Source organism: Scyliorhinus canicula, chromosome 3, assembly GCF_902713615.1.
Source record: "Scyliorhinus canicula chromosome 3, sScyCan1.1, whole genome shotgun sequence".
NCBI classification, from domain to species: Eukaryota; Metazoa; Chordata; class Chondrichthyes; order Carcharhiniformes; family Scyliorhinidae; genus Scyliorhinus; species Scyliorhinus canicula.
In genome coordinates this window covers 137,246,827-137,268,924 of record NC_052148.1, presented here as the reverse complement: position 1 = coordinate 137,268,924, position 22,098 = coordinate 137,246,827, and the positions used below count along the sequence as shown (strand labels likewise).

Here is a 22,098-nt window from a genome sequence, read left to right as displayed (position 1 = left end):
ATGTTCTGCCCCCTGTGGGTGGTCCCTCTGCCCCAAGCCTCACCATCAACACCCCTACCATCACTCTGCCCAACCCTCCAGGCCTCATCACACCTGCCCGCCTTAGTCCTGGACGCTGGGACTTGGACTCTGGGGACTTCTTGTAATCCGAGCAGTGGACATGACTGCTTCTGCCGCTGCTGAGACTACAGATTGTCCAGTAACTGGCGAAGCTCCTCTCCAGCATTAAATGGCTGCAGGGCAGACAATATTGTTGGGATGTGTTCCCCACTGAGGGTGGCAGGATGGGAAATCCTGGTCTGTGGTGTATGTACCACCAGGCATGTGGACAGGAGGTTACAGCTGACTTTCTTCTATCTGTTTAACTCAATTGAGAGAAATTGAGAAGGTTTCATCAATTGTCTGAGAAACATTATAAAGAGGTCTTGTGGCACAATTGTAGCACCCCTACCTCTGGGCCAGAAACTCTGGATTCAAGTCATACTTAAGGACTTGTTGGTCACAGAAGTTGCTTTCAAAATGTGGCCAAACAGTTTGATTGTCAGCTTGTAAATCCTTCCATTATAGTTGCTGACAGGCAGTAAGAGAGCCTATAATACCAAGCCATTGCAGTACTTTGCCAAACATAATCATGGATCAATCCATTGGAAATCCATAGTCACCAGCCCCCTCTTAGGGCATGGACCTGAAGGAGGAGAGATAATTCTCCCTGTTCAATTTTCTCCTTCATGCTCTGTCCAGTGAACACTTTACTCCAAGTGGTAACAATTTCAATAATATTAAACGAGTTTGCGACCAGTCATGCTGTTTTGGATCAGAATTCTCATTTGCTTCCTGTTGATTGCTCTCCATTTGAAAAGTATTTTCCATAACTCAATACTTGGAAGGAATGCAGTCTGGAGAAAAAGAGCGACAGTGCTGTTTCCAGTTCTCCAGCTTACATTCCCCACAAGCTGCACTTTCTGGCCAGATCAGTACTCATGTTGCTTTGTAGGATCAAATGTCAACTAACACCAGCTTACAATAATATACAGATATAAAATATTAGATATCCAAAATATAAAGAAGATTTGAAATTGTTTACCTGGTCGAAATCATGGAGAAATAATGGGCATGATTCTCCAACGCCCCGCCGGGTTGGAGAATCGCCGGTAGTCGACGTGAATCCCGCCCCGGCCGGCCGCCGAATTCTCCGGCCTTCCAAAAGTCGGCAAGGCGTGAGTCGCGCTGCCTGCTCCGGAGAATGGCAGGGACCGGCACGACACAATGAGCCCCGGGGCTGCCGAATTCTCAGGCCCGTGATGGGCCGGTCTCGCTGGTTTTTTGCCGGTCCCGCCGGCGTGGATCAGACTAGGTCCCTTACCGGCAGGACCTGGCGGCGCGGGCAGGCTCTGGGGTCCTTGGGGGTGCACCCACAGTGGCCTGGCCCGCGATCAGGGCCCACTGATCCACGGGCGGGCCTGTGCCGTGTGGGCACTCTTTCACTACGCATCAGTCATGTCAGCCTCCGCGATGGCCGATGCATAGGTGACCCCTGCGCATGCGCGGAAATGACATCAGCAGCCACTGACGCACCCGCGCATGCGCGGACTCTCACCGGCCGGCGGAGTCCCTTCGGCCCCGGCTGGCGTGGCGCCAAAGGCCTTCCACGCCGGCCGGCGGGGCGCAAGCCACTCCGGCGCCCTCCTAGCCCCTGAAGGTACAGAGGATTCCGCACCTTTGGGGTGGGCCGATGCCACAGTGGTTCACGCCACTCCGTCCCGCCGGGACCCCCCACCCCGCCGGGTACAGAAAAATCCCACCCAAGAACCCAATAATAACTTTTGGATTTGGAGTTGGATTTTGTTTATTGTCATGTGTACCGAGGTACAGTGAAAAGTATTTTTCTGCAAGCAGCTCAACAGATCATTAAGTACATGAAAAGAAAATACAAAATAGGGCAATACAAGGTACACAATATAATTACATAACACTGGCATCAGTGAAGCATACAGGGATGTAGTGTTGATGAGATTAGTCCATAAGAGGATCGTTTAGGAGTCTAGTAACAGCGGGGAAGAAGCTGTTTTTGAGTCTGTTCGTGCGTACTCTCAGACTTCTGTATCTCCTGCCCAATGGAAGAAGTTGGAAGAGTGAGTAAGCCGGGTGGGAGGGGTCTTTGATTATGCTGCCCGCTTTCCCAAGGCAGCGGGAGGTGTAAATGGAGCCAATGTCCAGGATTCTCTAAAGGTAAACTTGCAGGTTGAGTCCGTAATTAAGAAAGCAAATGTAATGTTGTCATTTATCACAAGAGGCTTGGAATATAAAAGCAGGGATGTACTTCTGAGGCTTTATAAAGCACTAGTTAGGCCCCATTAAGAATACTGTGAGCAATTTTGGGCCCCACACCTCAGGAAGGACATACTGGCACTGGGGCGGGTCCAGCGGAGATTCACACGGATGATCCCAGGAATGGTAGGCCTAACATACGATGAACGTCTGAGGATCGTGGGATTATATTCATTGGAGTTTAGGAGGTTGAGGGGAGATCTAATAGAAACTTACAAGATAATGAATGGCTGGATGCCCACTGTCCCCGCTGCTGTTCGCACTAGCAATTGAACCGCTAGCAATCGCGCTCAGGGCAGCAAAAAATTGGAGGGGGATCCGAAGGGGAGGTAGAGAGCACAGAGTCTCACTCTATGCGGATGATCTGCTCCTCTATATCTCGGACCCACAAAGCAGCATGGACGGAATCATCGCGCTCCTGAAAGAGTTTGGAGCCTTCTCGGGCTACAAACTCAACATGAGCAAAAGTGAGATCTTCCCAGTACACCCGCAAGGGGGGGGGGGGGGGGGGGGGGGGGCAGCACTAAAGGGGCTGCCGTTCAAACAAGCCCGACATAAATTCCGCTACCTGGGGATCCAAATAGCCCATGACTGGAAAGGGATCCACAAATGGAACCTCACCAGCCTGACGGAGGAAGTTAAAAAGGACCTGCAAAGATGGAACACACTCCCGCTCTCCCTCGCGGGGAGAGTTCAGACGATCAAAATGAACGTACTGCCCAGGTTCCTCTTCCTGTTTAGATCCATTCCGATCTACATCCCCAAGGCCTTTTTCAAAGCGCTGGACAAACTCATCATGGCGTTCGTATGGGGGGGTAAAAATGCTAGGATCCCAAGGAAGGTCTTACAAAAAACAAAAACCAGGGGAGGGTTAGCCCTCCCGAATCTACAATTCTACCACTGGGCAGCAACAGCCGAGCGAGTAAGGGGATGGATCCAGGAGCCAGAAGCTGAGTGGGTGCGTGCGGAGGAGGCCTCCTGCATGGGAACCTCCCTCCGGGCCCTCGCCACGGCAGCACTCCCATCCCCACCCAAAAAACACTCCAGCAGCCCAGTGGTGACAGCCACCCTCCAATCCTGGAACCAACTGCGGCAGCAACTTGGCCTGACCAAAATGTCGAACAGGGCTCCCATCTGCAACAACCATAGGTTCACACCAGCACTGACTGACGCCACCTTCAAAAGGTGGAGGCAGGACGGGGGGACACTGACAGTCAGGGGCCTATACACGGACGACAGGATCGCAACACTGGACGAACTGACAGAGAAATTTCAGCTAGCTGGGGGGAATGAGCTACGGTACCTGCAGCTCAAAAACTTCCTACGAAAGGAGACAAGGACGTACCCACAACCGCCACGACAGACACTACTGGAAGACCTACTGGACGCAAGTATCCTAGAGAAAGGGAACTGTAGTGACATGTATGACCGACTGGTAGATAGGGACGACACCGTACTGGACGCAACAAGGAGGAAATGGGAGGACGACCTGGGGATGGAGATAGGGTGGGGACTCTGGAGCGAAGCACTGCATAGGGTCAACTCCACCTCCACGTGCGCAAGGCTCAGCCTGACGCAACTAAAAGTGGTACATAGAGCCCACTTAACAAGAACCCATATGAGTAGGTTCTTCCCGGAGGTGGAAGACAGATGTGAACGGTGCCAAAGAGGCCCGGCCAACCACGCCCACATGTTCTGGTCTTGCCCCAGACTCGTGGAGTACTGGACAGCCTTCTTCGAGGTTATGTCCAAAGTGGTGGGAGTGAGGGTGGAGCCATGCCCGATAGTGGCGGTCTTCGGGGTTTCAGAACAGCCAGATCTATTCCTGGGGAGGAGGGCGGACGCCCTTGCCTTTGCCTCCCTGATCGCCCGCCGTAGAATCCTGTTTGGCTGGCGGTCAGCAGCACCGCCCAGAGCTGCGGACTGGCTGTCCGACCTCTCGGAATCTCTCCAAATGGAGAAAATCAAATTTGCCATCCGAGGGTCGGACGACGGCTTCCACAGAACGTGGGAGCCATTCATGCAACTGTTCCGGGACCTATTTGTGGCCAATGTACAAGAGGAAGAATAGTCGGGGGAAGGTAGCGGGAGGGGGGGGGGGGGGGGCTACAGGTTCGTTACGGGGGTTTGATGGCTAGCTTAAGCCCAAAACCAAACTAAATAAACATGTTGAGGGGGGGGGGGGGGGGGGGGCGCAGTTACTACTACGAAGATGCTTACCTGTAAATATGTATGTTAATTTTTGCGTGTTTGTTTTTTTTTCTCTCCTAACAATTTGTAATTTGTTCAATATAAAATATGAAAACTGAATAAAAACATTTATAAAAAAAAAGATAATGAATGGCTTGGATAGGATGGACGTAGGGAAGTTGTTTCCATTAGCAGGGGAGACTAGAATAAAAGGGAGTCACTTTAGAACAGAGATGAGGAGCAATTTCTTCAGCCAGAGAGTGGTAGGTCTGTGGAATTCATTGCCACAGAGGGCGGTGGAGGCCGGGACGTTGAGTGTCTTTAAGACAGAAATTGATAAATTCTTGATTTCTCGAGGAATTAAGGGCTATGGGGAGAGAGTGGGTAAATGGAGTTGAAATCAACCATGATTGAATGGTGGAGTGGACTCGATGGGCCGAATGGCCTTACTTCCGCTCCTATGTCTTATGGTCTTATGGTCAATGGATGGGAGGCAGGTTTGTGTGATGGACTGGGCGGTGTTCACAACTCTCTGAATTTTCTTGTGGTTTTGGGCCGAGCAGTTGCCCTACCAGGCTGTGATGCAGTCAGATAGGATGCTTTCTATGGTGCATCTTTAAAAATTGGTAAAAGTTCATGTGGACATGCTGAATTTCCTTCGTTTCCTGAGGAAGTATAGGCACTGTTGTGCGTTCTTGGTGGTTGTGTCGATGTGGGGGGACCAGGACAGAATTTTGGAGATGTATACCCTAGGAATTTGTAACTGCTAACCATCTCCATCTCGGCCCCATTGAGGCTGACAGGGGTGTGTACAGTACTTTGCTTCCTGAAGTCAATGACCAGCTCATTAGTTTTGCTGGCATTGAGAGATAGATGGTTGTCGCTGCACCACTCCACTCGGTTCTCTATCTCCATCCTGCATTCTGATTCGTTGTTATTCGAGATCGGGCCACTATGGTCTTATCGTCAGCAAACTTGTAGATGGAGTTGAAACCAAATTTTGCCACGCAGTCGTGTGTGTACAGGGAGTATAGTAGGGGGCAAAGTACACAGCCTTGCGGGACCCCAGTATTGAGGACTATTGTGGAGGAGATGTTGTTGTTTATTCCTACTGATTGTGGTCTGTGGGTCAGAAAGTCAAGGATCCAGTTGCAGAGTGAGGAGCCAGGTCCTAGATTTTGGAATTTTGATATGAACTTGGCTGGGATTATGGTGTTGAAGATGGAGCTCTAGTCAATAAATAGGAGTCTGATGTAGGAGTCCTTGTTGTCGAGATGCTCTGGGGATGAGTGTAGGGCCAGGGAGATGGCGTCTGCTGTGAACCGGTTGCGGCGGTATGTGAATTGCAGTGGATCAAGGTGTTCTGGGAGTATAGAGGTGATGCACTTCATTATGACTGAAGTCAGGGTCACTGGACTGTAGTCATTGAGGCACGTTGACTGGTTCTTCTTTGGCATCGGTTTGATGGTGGTCTTCTTGAAATAGGTGGGGACTTTGGAGCGGAATAGGGACAGGTTAAAGATGTCCGCGAGCATATCTGCCAGCTGGTCTGCGCAGGCTCTAAGTGCACGACCAGGTATCCCGTCCGGACCCGTCGCCTTCCGAGGGTTCACTTTCAGGAAGGCCGATCTGACTTCGGAAGCTGTGTTGGTGGTTTTCAATAAACACTACTATGCAGAGTTATTTAATTCTTATACTTTTCCGATTTTATAAAAACCTATTGTTGCCCAAATCGCAGAAATTCGTATCACCTCAGTATTCGTGGTCTTGTCCTATTTTTGAAATGCAGCTTTAATTTATTCTCCGCAGTAAAACAATGCAATTTGGAGTACTTGTTTGTAGCAATAGGCTAGCAAACAGACCGAAAGCGAAAGGATCTTAAAGAGAAAGAAGTGTTATGAGGAATAGTTTAGCAACAGCAAAAGAGGGGGAAGGTGTTAAAAGAAAATTAATGAGCTGTGTAACAACAGAGGAACTATCAAGACATGGGCGTCAGTGTTACAAACACAAAGACTGGAAAGAACAGATGGTATGGAAAAGGTGAGGATGAGGTGTAACAAATATTATTTGAGAACAGAATGTTGTGAAGTAGATATGGAGAAATGAAGATTTGAGGACAGCAAAGTAGGAGTTGGAGGTGAAAGCAGATGTCAGGTATAGTACCCAGATTTCAGGAGTACAGAGATAGGTTTGATTGAATGAAGGACCCCTTCTTGATTGATTGGAGAAAGGTGTATAAGCTTTATGCCAAGCTAGAAGGAGAGAAGAATGGTCGAATAAAGTCTTGACCATAGAACAAAATAGTGGGGCAAGACTGATGCCCTAAGTGTTGCCATTAGTATCCACTGGATAAGTAGAGAAAGACGCCGACTGGCGAATATAATGGGAGGTTAAGCCAGTCAGGTAGCAACACAGGTATGCAGCTCCAATCAGCATTCTCTATCATTTCAGCTGTCAAATCAGAATATTAGCCCAAAGCTTCACTTTCCTTCTGAGCAAGAAAACCTTACCCCCCCCCCCCCGGCCTCCCGCCTCACCGCCCATTAGAGCAGGCTGGGAGGCAGCATGACTGTATAATGGGGAAGGAAGGTACGAAGTGGAGACATCATCACCTTCCCAATCCCCCTTCTGCAATGAGGTCTGGGGTAAAAAGGGTCCAGGACAGCCACTTAAGGGTCTTAACCCGCAGCCGATTGTATTCAACCAGCAACAGGCAGGGGACCATGCCACGTGGTTAGCACTGCTGCCTCACAGCTCCAAGGACCTGGGTTCAATTCCAGCCGTGGGTAACTGTCTGTGTGCGTGGGTTTCCTCCGGGTGCTCTGGTTTCCTCCCACAGTCTAAATATGTGTAGGTTAGGTGGGTTAGCCATGATAAAATTGCCCCTCAGTGTCCAAAGATGTGCAGGTTACATGGGGTTGTGGGGATAGGGTGAGGGAGTGGGCCTAAGAGGGATGCTCTCTCAGAGGTTCGGTGCCCGCCCGATGGGCTAAATTGTCTCCTTCTGCACTGTAGGGGTTCTCTGGATTCTGTGTGTATAAACCACCTGGTGGCCATGCCTGCAGTCTGGTGCGGCGTTGATGGTACCTCCCTCTCAGGCATCTTGTGCTGAATGGAGGGATCTGCCGGTGGCAAGGGAAAGACACTCAGAAAGACACTCCCACCCTTCATAGTTACGCTTTCCTGTCTGGCCCTCGTGATCCTGTCACAACCCACTTGCGTTTGGGGGCTCCAGCAATGATTTTCATGCTCGGATCTCCTGTAGTATTTAGCTGCGGCCACTGCTTCTGATGGCAATGCCAGCCTCTAAGGGGCTGGTAGCTCTCTGAGGTGGATCATCAGCGCCATACCAGAAAGCAGGGCAGTAAGTTGCTCCTGAGGGAGCCAGGAATCCCGATGACAGCCAGCGGGCTTCCTAAATGAAATTTATTTCTGATAGGACTCCTGGATATGACAACAGGGCTACCACTGACTCTCCTGCTGGCAGACAGGCCCAGTGCTTTGACTATTAAATTCTGCCTATTGAGTGTGTACATTTAAACACATTTTGTGTATGTTGTTTAATGGAAAAGTTAATGATTGAATCTATTCTGCAGAAATCACAGAGAGGGTCAATAGAATCAAAGAAGGGTGACAGCACAAAAGCTAGTTATTCTTCATTGACGCATCGAAGATAACTCTCTCTGTCTTCACCCCTGCACAAATCTAAAGCGTTTTTGTTGTTCTCAGTAAATAACATGATAAATTTGATAAAATATTTGAATTTATTGTGAAACTTCCAAACTGCTGAGTACACAAAGATCAAGAAAGTTCCACAACCACTTCTACTAAGTGACTGTTGTTCAGCAGGTCACAAACCTGTCCTGCCATAAATATTGGACAATATACAGCTGGCAGCCAGATTAAAGGCTGTAATTGGATCAAACCACATCATGACCACTGGCCCGAAGAAGGAGCAACTTGAATATCAGCAAAACTTTAAACCAGTTAGTGCCTTAAATACACTGCCACATGTTTGTTTTTGATTGTGTCATACAGATCTTGCTTATATTTTACTATTATGCAGTAGAAATAACAGATTCAAAGATGGTTGGACTGATGATGCAGGATATTGTTATGGGCCAGGGTTTAGAAAACCCCAAAGTGTATCATGGAGTTCACCTGACCCATAACTTTTAATAGATTGTGGTATGGGGAGCACACGGCCCACTCTACAGGTGTGGTACAGCAGAAATGGAAAAGTATTTTTAAAGCAAAACAATGTTTATGCTATGAACTCAAGTTAACCGTTTTTAAAACATACAGTGAACATCCTAGCAACCATTAATTCAAATACAATCCCCAAAGACTACAACACTACGTAACCCTTTAAGCTTTCCTTTTAACATCCATAAGACTCAAAAACATAACCTTTAACAGAAGCACATCAGGTTAAAGTCACTACTGAAAGCAGTTATTAGTTTTAAATCAACAAAGGATCGATTTACAGTCTTTAGATTACAGAGAGAGAGACTCATACACCTTCTGGCTGTGACTGCAGCTATCCAGCTCTGAAACGAAACTAAAACACACCCTGCAGCAAACAGCCTAAAACAAAAGTAAAAAGCTGTCAGACAGCCCAGCTCCACCCACTCCCTGACATCACTGATAAACACCCATTTCATAAAGGTACATTTCTTAAACATCCATTTCTTAAAGGTTCTCCCACATGACAATATAGAGACTCTTGGTGTTATATAAATCAGGTATGTGGTGCTAATTTTCTCTGAACCTAGTCTTGTTTACCCTGTCACTTATGTTTGGGACTTTCCCTTTTTTTTCAAAACTTAAAATCACAACAAAATCGAGAAAGCTGAGAGTATATTGGTGTGAACATGCAGGCTACAAATTCTTTTCAATTTGTAATGAGACTGCTGGGCGAACATTGAGCTGCTATTGTTCAAATATTGTCCGGAATGCTCCAGTTGTTGGGATTCTCTTTTCCCCCGGCAGCGCACCCCCACCCATTGGTTTCCCAGCGGCGTGGCTTCAATTGGAAATCCCATGGACAAGCAGCGGAAGTGGAGAATTCCGCCGCCAGTGAATGACAAACCACGAGAAACACGGGGCTGGGGGACCAGGAATCCTGCCCATTGTCTGCTTTTCAACACTGTATTAGCAATACCAGAAATATTCAAGGCAGCAGCACGGTGGCACACTGGTTCGCACTGCTGCCTACGGCGCTGAGGATCCGGGTTCAATCCCAGCCCCAGATCATTGTGTGGAGTTTACACATTCTCCCCGTGTCTGGATGGGTTTCACCCCAGAACCCATAGATGTACAGGTTAGGCGGATTGGCCATGCTAAATTGCCCCTTAATTGGAAAAATCTTGGGTACTCTAAATTTATAATAAGAAAAGGAAACAAAAAGAATTATTCAAGGCATATTAAGAGGCAATGTTATGAATTTGTATATCTGACTTTGGAGTTTGATCTGCCAGAAGTATGTCTACATTCTGAATGTGTACCTACTGTGATACTCGATCATTTAGAAAAACACCCAACCTACCTTGATGGAGGAATGGGTGCTGTTTCCAATAAAAAGGCACAATGCAGTAACTTAAACCCAGAACCAAGGCAAACACACGAATAAATAATGCATCTCTCAAGATATTTTTATTGTTTGTCACTATATATTTTAGCACTTGCCTTCTAACAGGGAAATGAGGTTCTTGTAAGAATGTGAGGATGACAATAGAATGTGATAGTTTCGACTGACAAACAATTGATGGGTGGTGTTGTCGGTGTGAAAATATGGAAAACCTGTCAGATCTTGTTCTAACAACAAAGCAAACAACATGCTTTTTGATAATGGAAAAATGTTTTGGAGAGTGGATGATGTGTTTGTTTTAACCAAAATAACTTTGGAAGCTATGGAAAATAAAAAGCATGAAGTATCTTTTCCAGTCTTGATGTGTAGCATCTACAATACATTGGTACACTTGAGATCGATGACATGCTCCACGTTCAAACTAACTCCCACAGATCAAATGGTGACAGAAATTCAAAAGTGACAAATTCCCTGGCAGCCTTTAAGAATTCTGCTTACGTTCTTTTACAGATGGGAACAAATGGAAAACATTTCAAACCCTCTTGTAGATTATCTGCAGTTTTGTTCCCACCTATTCATATTTGTTGTATTTATAAATACAGCAGTGATCTAAGTAATGCTGTGTGTGATTTTACCAACAGCTAAATATAAAGGCTTCCCCTGTAAAGATGCATGTTGACAGCGACCAAGCACAATGTTTTTCTCCTGCCAGGAGACGTATCACTTTTTGATGTAATGATCTGGGATAACTCATGACATTTTTATGCTTGTTTCCTCGCAGATACAGAAGCAGAAAGGAAATCACTGAAAGAGCATGTGTATCCCAAGTTGCGGGAGTTCTGCAGGGAAAACTATGGACTTGAATTCCAGGTAACGACACAATGGGCAGTCCTGGGGAGGGAACATGATGAGTAGATAATCAAATTCCACCAGTTTCCAACCACTCCACCAGATGAAACTGAAAGTTATATCTCAGTTTCTCAGGACCAATTCAAGCCAGTGGGATTTCCGGCCAGGAGTGCTGGAGCATCCCAGGAGGCCGGTGAATTGGGGGTCCTGCCTGATAATTATATTCAAATTAGGTATAATGAGCTGTTTGCATGTTCCCTCAGGGTCTGGGCGGGAACCATGTTGGGGCTGGCAGGGCGGACCAGGAGACTTGAAGTGGCTTTGATGCACGGTGTGAAACCTGGGACTGGATTCTCCCGAAATGAGACTATGGCCCCACGCCGGCGTAAAAACACTGGCCTTTCACTCTTGAGTTTCCTATAAAAAGATCAGCCAATTCACTCAGCAGCATGGGGCTGGCAGGCACCCAGAGTGATTCACGCAGCCTTAGCTGCGGATACGGGCCCTCGCACCTCCGGTTTTGAATATGCGCATGCGCACGGCGGCGGCCTCCAGCGGCCGCACCGAGCACCATGGCGGACTCGGACCACGCAGGCAGATGAAGAATGTAGGCCCTTCCGATCAGCTGCGCTCCCGAATATCTGACCGCCCGATCTGTCCCCAGTGCCCAAAAGGCACTCCGCCCCCGACCCCCCCCCCCCCCCCCCCCCCCCCCCCCCCATGTCCGATCTTCCTGCCCCCACCGGGACAGCCGTGGACTAAGTCCGTAGCCACCACGTGAGCTTTCCAAACGGTGACAGGTGGTTAGAACCACGCTGTCGGGAGCTTGGCCAGTCAGGAGCGGGGGATCGCTGGGCGGGCCTCTGGCAATAGACCCCAGCCGCGCGGAGTACTTGGCCAACACGCCAATTCTGGAGAATCGCCGGACCGGCCCCGGGCCTGATTTCGGCGTGACATTGGAATCTCCGCCCCCACGCCAAAGGTAATTTCGGCACGGGGCTGCAGAGAATCTAGCCCCCGCTTTTTCCCTCCCACCTGATTCACCGAACCATCGGGAATCCTACTGCTGTATGGCGGCCCCAGAGAATCCCCTCCCCCATTATATCCAATCACTGCATGAAACCTATCCATAACCAAATTGTGTAATGTTACAACTCATGCATTCACTATCTTTGCAGCCACTTTATTTAAGACCTTAGGATGCAGGCCATCAGATCCAGAGCATTTTTGCAGTTGGGGAAGTCACCGGGGTCGGTGACTGCCACGTTGGCGCAGGCATCGATCTCTTTGATCCTGCAGAAGGACAAAGATCCCGTGGAGTGTGGGCCTCACAGACCTATCTCACTGTTGAATGCCGATGCAAAGGTGTTAGCTAAGGTGCTGGTGGCATGTCTGGAACGGGTCTTGCCAGAGGTGATTTCTGAGGACCAGAGAGGGTTTGTTCAGGGCCGACAGTTGTCAGCCAATATGGTCCTGTCATCCGTCTTGGGGAATGTTCCGGAGGTAATCATCTCCATGATCGCAAAGAAGGCAATTGATTGGGTGGAATGGAGAAATCTCTTTGAGACTTTGAGCCAACTTTTATCTCCTGGGTGCGGCTAGTATTTGGACCAACATGGTGTGTTCAGGGTATGTCCAGTTGCACAGGGGCACGAGGCAGGGATGTCCGTTACTGTCCCTGTTACTGATTGCATTGGCAATTGACACACTGGCCATTGCGCTTCGATCGTCAGGTGGGTGGAGGGGTATAGATAGGGGGGGCATGGAACTCAGTGTGTTCCTTTACACAATGTTTCAGATCTTCTCTCTAGCATGGGAGGATAATGGAGCTTTTGAGCAGGATTGGGTCATCTCAGGGTACAAATTGAATGTGTGTAAGAACGAGATCGGCCCGGTGATTTCGCCTGGGGAAGGAAGCAGAGTTGGGGAGGCTGCCATTTAGACTAACCAGGCCACAGTTTAAGTATTTAGGCATTCAGGTGACTCATGACTGGGGCTTGCTGCATAAATTGAACCTGGCCAGTCTGGTGGAGGAGGTGAAGGGAGTTGGAAGAGGTGGATTGCCCTCCCATTGTCCCTGGTGGGTAAGTGCATACAGTCAAAATGAACATTCTCCGAGGTTCTTATTTGTGTTCCAGTGTCTCCCGATCTTCCTCCCTAAATATCTTTTCATTAGGGTTCATAAATTAATCTCGGCCTTGCTGGGCGGGTAAGACTCCCAGGATTCGAAGAGCTGGGGCCGAGGTGGGGACGGATGGAAGAGGCTTCCTGTGTAGGTTTGTATCAAAGAGCATTGGTTAGGGCCCCTCTTCTGTTCTCTCTGGCCAGGTTCTCTCCCAACCTGGTGGTAGTGATGTCTCTAAGAATTTGGAACCAATTTAGTCTGCGTTTGATTTTGAGGTCAATGTCATTACTGTCACCAATTTGTGAGAACCATAGATTTGTGTTGTCCGGGATGGGTGCAATGTATATGATAAGGAAAAGGGAGGGGGTTGAGATGTTCAGGGATTTGTTTGTGGGGGGTAGGTTTGTGGGAGGAGAAATTTCAACTTCTGAGGGGGGGTTCATTCAGGTATCTGGAGGTGCAAAACTTTGTTCGTAAAGAACTTTCTTCATTTCCTCTGTTACCGGGACCTCTACTTACGGATAGGATGCCTTCTCAAGATGAGATGGGGAAGGAGAGCTATGCAATATATATGGAGGGATGCTGAAGACTGGGAGAGCACCATTGCAACAAGTAATAGAACATAGAACAGTACAGCACAGAACAGGCCCTTCGGCCCTCGATGTTGTGCTGAGCAATGATCACCCTACTTTAAACCCACGTAACCCGTATACCCGTAACCCAACAATCCCCCCATTAACCTTACACTACGGGCAATTTAGCATGGCCAATCCACCTAACCCGCACATCTTTGGACTGTGGGAGGAAACCGGAGCACCCGGAGGAAACCCACGCACACACGGGGAGGACGTGCAGACTCCACACAGACAGTGACCCAGCCGGGAATCGAACCTGGGACCCTGGAGCTGTGAAGCATTGATGCTAACCACCATGCTACCGTGAGGCCCCAAATTTAGAGTACCCAATTAATTTTTTCCAATTAAGGGGCAATTTAGCATGGCCAATCCACCTACCCTGCACATCTTTGGGTTGTGGGGGCGAAACCCACGCAAACACGGGGAGAATGTGCAAACTCCACACAGACAGTGACCCAGAGCCAGGATCGAACCTGGGACCTCAGCGCCATGAGGCTGCAGGGCTAACCCACTGCGCCACCGTGCTGCCCTTTAAATTTAGAGTACCCAATTAATTTTTTCCAATTAAGGGGCAATTTAGCATGGCCAATCCACCTACCCTGCACATCTTTGGGTTGTGGGGGCGAAACCCACGCAAACACGGGGAGAATGTGCAAACTCCACACAGACAGTGACCCAGAGCCAGGATCGAACCTGGGACCTCAGCGCCATGAGGCTGCAGGGCTAACCCACTGCGCCACCGTAATGGGGAAGTGGGAGGAGGAGGTGGCCCTGCGGTTGGAGGAAGAGGTGTGGAGTGAGATCTTTCAAAGGGTGAATTCCACCTCTTTGTGTGCAAGGTGGAGCCTGATACATTTTAAAGTAGTTCAATGGTGCAGTTGACTAGAGTGCACGTGAGTGAATTCTTCCCTGGAATAGAGGATAGGTGGGAGAGTTGTCCGAGCAGGCTAGCGAACCATTCACACATGACCTGGGCCTGGCCTAAATTTTTTGAGTTTTGCAATTCCTTTTTGACATTATGTCGGAGATTGTGGGGGTCAGGCTGGAGCCATGCCCATTGGTGGTGATCTCTAGCTGCCCTATGGCTCACCCTCCGGGACCCTCGGGGGAACAGGACATCCCTCCTGGCCTCCACGGCATCTAGTGGCCTCCCCAGATCAGCATCCCCGGTCTCCTCGGCGCCATTGTTGTGGGCCGGCTGGGATTGGCTGAACAACTGTAGCTTAAGTGCTGCTCGACCTTGTAGGCAGAGGGCTGGCGAGTGCAGTCCCGGCGAATCAGCTGGCGAGCCTTATTTGCGATAAGAAGCCCGTGAGGCCTCGTTTTAGTGGTCCAATTAACATTGAATTCCATTGCCAGCCTCGCTGGCTGAGCGCCAGGAAGCTCATGGCAATTCCCGCTCGCTACCACACTTAGAAATTTTTCTGGAGAATTCCGTTGAGTCAGAAAAGGACGTTTGGGCAGCAGAGTTTTTGATGACCCACAAGCTTACAAAGGATAGAATGGGGGATAGGAGAGCGAGGAGTTCATCCTCATTTAAACATTGACTGCTGTTTCGTTGCATATGCATAAGATCCTTCATCGTGAATTGGTGATATTCAGCACGTGTCAATGGACACCCGTGCACAATTATCTATTGGTGTTTGTCACACGGTTCTAAATTTTTGGGATTCAACTGTGAAGAAATCTGGACGCAGTGTAATATTTTCTGTGTGGCAAACCCTTTTTTTTCTATTAAGAAAGAAATATGACAAATAAATACTTTTAAGTTTCAAATTATGGTGCTCAAAGCCTTCATCTTAAATTTATTAAATGGTTAATGTCATCACATTAGTGTCTGATTATGTAAGTTTTCACCTTCAGTGGCTGGGTGGTGATCTGGCAGAGTAGATTGCCCGCCCATTTTGGGGGCAATTATCCAAGTGCTTTACTTTTCCCTCATAAATTATCCCCTGTATTTTCCGTCTGTCTAATTGTAGGTTTGCTTTGTGCCTTTTCCCAGCATGAATGCTGAGGCAAAATGAATATCCACTTGCGGTACGAGCATGGCTTTTGAGAATGGTTGCTGGAACATGGTTAATCCAAGCTAAGAGCGACTCGCCCTTAGGCTCCTATTAACTTCAAACACATCCCTTTAGCCACCTGCAGCCAATGACTTTCCCTTCGATCAAGGATGATGGGAACTGCTATCTGTTTGGGAAACCTGAACTAAACAGCTTCTTTTCATTACATCAGTTAATGAGCGTTGGTGCAGAAAAGCAAATTGGGCATCAGTGTGGAAAAACAATTTTCATCACAGTATGTTTTCTTATTAAACTGATACTGTCATTAAATGTGCGCTTCCATAATGATGTATGAAGTGGGGTTTGAATTTCACAGTGTCTTGGGCACATTGAACTGGAGCACCATGCACTGTGTTGCTATTCCATTCAGTTCACTAAACAATCCTGCTGCAGCCCTTCAATTCTGCTGACTCCAGGTTTTTTCCATCCACTTCGCCTGCTGGTTGTGAGGTCTTTAATATCGTCCCTTGGAGGGCAATAGGGCAGCAGAAGGATGGACCTTAGGGTGTTTGTGAATCGTACAACAAGCAGGATATAATCACACTTGTGACAATCATCAACAGTTTGAGCTCCTCCTTATTTAATCTTTACTGTTTCACAGTCTTTCACAGCTCCCTGCCGCTTGGCAGCAACAACAGATATTTAGGCCAAGTACCAGAATGTGAGATTTTAATATTACTTCTGGTATGCCAGACTCACCAGGTTCAGCTTTAACCCCACTGAGTCTCAAATTGAGCTCATGAAGATCTTGCAGTCCCATGTGTGGTGTGGCCACCTGCTTCAGCGCTATCCTTACACAAAGGCTTTATTCACCTCAATAATTGTCACTTGGAGATGAGCACACCTCATTTAGCTGCATGAAATAGTGAGATTGTGCTCACCTAATGTGAACATCAGAAACTAAAACTCCTCTTCTCTGTCACAACCTAGCAGCTAACATTTGACAGTAGGTTTTACTTCGAAGCATATGTTCCCTAGCACATTGGGTTGGTTTGGGTGAGCACTTTGTTGTTGAACAGTGGGAGAAGATATTTGAGGGGCCATTTGTAGCTCATAGAGTAGAATTAAATGAATTAATTATCTTTATGTAGCATCGAGGAGGCGGTGACATAGTGGTATTGTCACTGGACTAGTAAACCAGAAACCCAGGGTCATGCTCTGGGGACCCGGGTATGAATCCCTACTCTGCGGATGGTGAAATTTGAATTCAAGAAAAATCTGGAATTATAAAGTGTAATGATGACCATGAAACCATTGCCAATTGTCGTAAAAAAAAAACCCCATCTGGTTCACTAATGTCCTTTAGGGAAGGAAATCTGCCATCCATACCCAATCTGGCCTCCATGTGACTCCAGACCCACAGCAATTAGGGATGGGGAAGGGGGGGGGGGGCGGGGGCTGGCACAGCCTGCGACGCCCACATCCCATGAACGACTGAAAAAAAGATATCACATGGAAATATCACCGAGCTTCAGGCAGCCGGTGATTATTGTTAATGTTGAGGGGAAGGTTTTATGTAATGGAACAATTTGTGAAAACAAGATGGAATTGTTATATGTATTTCCGTGTTATTTATATGTGTGTTACTCCACAGAAAAGCAGTTCTGTTATTCATTGTAATTGGTCCATGTTTCTCCCGTTAACTTCATTCATCTCAAACCTTTTCCTGTGACTTTCCCTATAGCCAAAGGGAAACTTACATTTTGTACAAATGTAATTAAACAGGGAAATAATGTCATCGTTCCAGCCAAATGTGAAGAGCTATGTGCAACCTTAATGGACCACATCAATACCAAATATTTTGTCAAAACTTAATGATACATTTTCACCCACGACTTCACCAGCACACTCTCTCATTACATGAGGTGAATTTTACAGAGTGATGGACTATCACGACACCAAACCAACAAAATCTGAAGTCCAGTTGCCCCACTGCCTGCCCGGCAGCAGCTCATGCAGTGACAAAAGCCTGACTGTGTGCCTTGCTGTCACCTTCCCCTGCTGCAATTATTACAAAATGAGGCCCTTAGGTGGCTATTAATTTGTTACTTAAGGGTCCCAATAGACCCAAGAGGGTTTAGCACAAGGCTAAATAGCTAGCTTTGAAAGCAGACCAAGGCAGGCCAGCAGCGCGGGTTCAATTCCCGTACCAGCCTCCCCGAACAGGCGCCGGAATGTGGCGACTAGGGGCTTTTCATTTAATTCTCCTCTATGAGCTACAAATGGCCCCTTCATCTTCTCCCACTGTTCAACAACAAATTGCTTACCCAGACCAACCCAAAGTGTGAGGGAACAAATGCTTAGAAGTAAAACCTACTGTCAAATAGTAACTTAATTTGAAGCCTACTTGTGGCAATAAGCGATTTTCATTTCATTTTTTTTTCAAGAGCATCCAGGTTGACTGACACTTTACATCCAACCCTAATATGATAGAGAGGTTGGGGGTTGGGCAAGAAGGCAGCGACCAGGCCATCCCACCTTCAAACATACCTGTGAGGATGGTAAAATTCACCCCTACTTTATACCTCTGCATTTAGAAGTTGCAATTAGGCACAAATCATTATTTGCAGAACCAGAATTGTTGAGGTGTGCATTAGGCCATGCACTTCGGGGTTGCCCAATATGTGTCAATACCAATTCTCTTAACATTTAAGTCACCAAGCTACCAGATTTTTCCTCACTGTGGTTGATTTCTGCTTTACTGTGCTACCACATGTTTTAGGCCTTTCAAATAATATGTGGTAATTGCTATTGCATACTTAAATTACAGGTAATAGATGTTTACTGGGGATTGGATCCGGAAGAATGGGACAATCCAGAGCTGCATAGGATTCGGATGAAGCTTTTAGAAGATTGCCTGAAAACATCTGCTGGTCCATGTTTTGTTGTGGGTATATAACTATTTACATATAACCTTAGAAATTGTATGTATGCTTCATAGCCTGAAAATATTTTTGGTGATGCTGTGCTTAATCTTCTGTCTCCAGGTTATTATACAACAATATCTCTGAGCTTGAACTATGAAGTTGAATACTGCTGAAAACTGAGACATGTTGCTTAAAGTTTTCATCTTGCCCTCATCAGGGGAAACACAAAAATGCCAAATTTCAAATGATGACAATTTATGTTGCAGAAGAAAAGGATACAGGTTGGTTGGCGAGTCAATTTGATTGGCCGAGGCAGTGCTATGATGGAAACAACTGGGAATGGTAGGCTCTCCAAACTCCCGGGTAATTCAAAAAAGGTATGAGGATTGAACAAGTTCCTTTTGTTTGCAGAGAATGGGTCCCTGCACTTGACTATATATCACTTCTTGCAAGCATTAGTGAGCCACATTATAAGATCAAATAATTATCTTAAACTGGTTTTTCTTCTAACTATTAGCACATTTAGATTGTTCAGCAAAGTGCTGCCCAAACAATCTAATATAACAACAGACATTTTGTTTTGGGTTTTGCAAGTGTGGATTAGTTGATTACAGCCTATACCCTGCCTATTGCAAACAACAGAAGGAACACGCTGTTTGATTCCATCATTCCATTAGGACATACAACCTACAAACGTAGCAACGCACCAGCACTGAAATTCATTCACGACATTGCTCAGTACTTATTTCTTTTTCCCTGTTGCTTTCACCATGGCAATGCCTCAGCCAACCAATCAGCATATTTTTATCATGCATCATAAATTGGTTGTGATTGTTTGAAATTTGGCATTCTTATGTTTGTCCAGTTGAGTGAAAAACAAAAAGGTTTGGCAAAATGTCACTCTTTTCAGGAATATTCTAGATTTGTACTAGAGTATTATGAACTTGTTCGTTTTTGAGCGGGCATGTAAAACGGTGGGGTGGGGGAATGGAAAAAAAAGAAACATTTGAGGTGAAATTACAAAGCTTATTGGGAGATTGTAATGTATGTGATGAGATTCTTTTTCGCAGTTGAAATTGACACTTTTGAAGCCAATTTTAAACCGTTAATTTGGGAACTCAAGCTGAAAGCAAGGTTTGAATGTCAGTAACTTGGGTCAGCCACCAGGGCCTCGCATGCAGCAGAGGTGGTGGTGGATTGAAAGTGTTTGGAAAATCATGGGCTGTGCGCATATGAGTTTCCAATAAACAGCATACTGCATGTCGGGTCCCAACACTGGTTGATCATATTTATCGAGGGATCATGTGATACACAAAAGAACATAAGAACTAGCAGGAGGAGTAGGCCACTTGGCCCCTCGAGCCTGCTCCGCCATTCAATAAGGTCAGATCTTTTTGTGGACTCAGCTCCACTTACCCGCCCACCTACCCAAACCTTTTATTCCTTTACTGTTCAAAAATATAACTTTGGCTTAAAAACATCTAACGAGGTAGCCTCAACTGCTTCACTGGGCAGGGAATTCCACAGATTCACAACACTTTGGGTAAAGAAGTTCCTCCTCAACTGAGTCCTAAACCTGCTCTGCTTAGTTGAGGCTATGCCACCTAGTTCTAGTTTCACCCGCCAGTGGAAACAACCTGCCCGCATCTATCCTATCTATTCCCTTCATAATTTTATTTGTTTCTATAAGATCGCCTCACATTCTTCTAAATTCCAATGAGTACAGTCCCAGTCTACTCAGTCTCTCCTCATAAGCTAATCCTCTCAACTCCGGAATCAACCTATCTCCTCTGTACCCCGTCCAGTGCCAGTACACCCTTTCTCAAGTCTGGAGACCAAAACTGTACACAGTACTCCAGGTGTGGCCTCACCATCCTATACAGCTGCAACATATCTCCCTGTTTTTAAACTCCATCCCTCTCGCAGTGAAGGACAAAATTCCATTTGTCTTCTTAATTACTTGCTGCATCTACAAACCAACTGTTTGCGATTCATGCACAAGGACACCCAGATCCCTCTGCACAGCAGCTTACTGCAATTTTTTACTATTTAAATAATAGTCCATTTGCTGTTATCCCGACTAAAATGGATGACCTCATATTTGTGAACACTGAACTCCATCTGCCAGACCCTTGCCCACTCACATAAACTATCTGTGTCCTCTGCACACTTTGCTCTCCCACTCATCTTTGTGTTGTCATCTACGAACTTTGACACATTACACTTGGTCCCCAACTCCAGATCATCTATCTAAATTGTGAACATTTGCAGACCCAAAACTGATTCCTGAGGCACACCACTAGCCACTGATCACCAACCAGAAAAACACCCATTTATCCCCACTCTTTGGGCGCGATTCTCCTCTCCCCACGCCGGGTGGGAGAATTGCGGGAGGGCCCCCTGACAAATTTCACGCCCCCCGCGATTCTCTTCCCTCCCCCTCCCCGCTCAGAAGAATCGCCGCTCGCCGTTTTTTACGGCGAACGGCGATTCTCCGACCCGGATGGGCCGAGCGGCCTGCCGTTCGTGGCCGTTTCACGGCGGCGGCAAACACACCTGGTCTCTGCCGTCGTGAAACGGGAGTGAGAAGCCCGTTTGGGGCTTGTAGGTGGCCTAGCAAGGAAAGAGCACCACGACTGTGCTCGGGAGGGGACAGGCCCGCGATCGGTGTCCACCGATCGTCGAGCCGGCGTCCAAATCGGACGCACTATTTCCCCTCTGCCGCCCCGCAAGATCAAGCTGCCACGTCTTGCGGGGCGGCTGAGGGGAAAGACGGCCACCGTGCAAGCGTGGGTTCGTGCCGTCAGCGTCATGACGTCAGCCGCGCATGCGCGGGTTGGAGCCGGCCAACCTGCGCATGCGCGGCTGAGGTCATTAGGCGCGCCCGCCGCGTAATTCTTGGTGCGATGCCCCCGCGGCCGAGAGTTACGGAGCGCCGCTCCTAGCCCCGCTGGGAGGGGAGAATAGGGGGCGAGGTGCGGCCTCCGAGGCCGTCGTGAAACTCAGCCGAGGTCACGACGGCCCTCCCGATTTCTCCCGGGAGCGGAGAATTCCACCCTTTGTTTTCTGTCAGGTAACCCAGTGTTTTTCAAACTTTTTTTCCAGGACCCATTTTATCAACCGGCCAACCTTTGGGACCCAACCCAACCCGACCGACCTTCGTGGCCCACACCAGCCGACCTTGCGACCCACGCCGGCTGACCATCGTGGCCCATGCCGCTGACCTTCGCAACCCACCATTTTCTCTTACATTGTTTGCTGCTGACAAAATGGAGGAAATGGTTTTGGGTCCCTTTGGCCCACATACACACTCCTCCAATGGAACCTGTTGGATGAAGGTGAAGCCTTCCGCTGTCGGAAAGTATGCAGTCACCACCTGTCCAAAGTTAAGCTCCACAGCACAATTGTGGCACATATCATGCGGAAATAAGGCTATTGTCGGCGAGACTGT

General features: G+C 47.6%; 1 protein-coding gene across 1 annotated transcript in view; it reads left to right on the top strand.

Annotated features, from left to right (window-relative positions):
- LOC119962995 (NACHT and WD repeat domain-containing protein 2) overlaps positions 1 to 22,098 on the top strand; it is a 214,917-nt gene that overhangs the window by 76,649 nt on the left and 116,170 nt on the right. The window contains exons 2-3 of the mRNA XM_038791433.1: positions 10,890 to 10,978; positions 18,551 to 18,667. Coding sequence (XP_038647361.1) covers positions 10,890 to 10,978; positions 18,551 to 18,667 — 206 coding nt within the window. The remainder of the gene's footprint in view (positions 1 to 10,889; positions 10,979 to 18,550; positions 18,668 to 22,098) is intronic.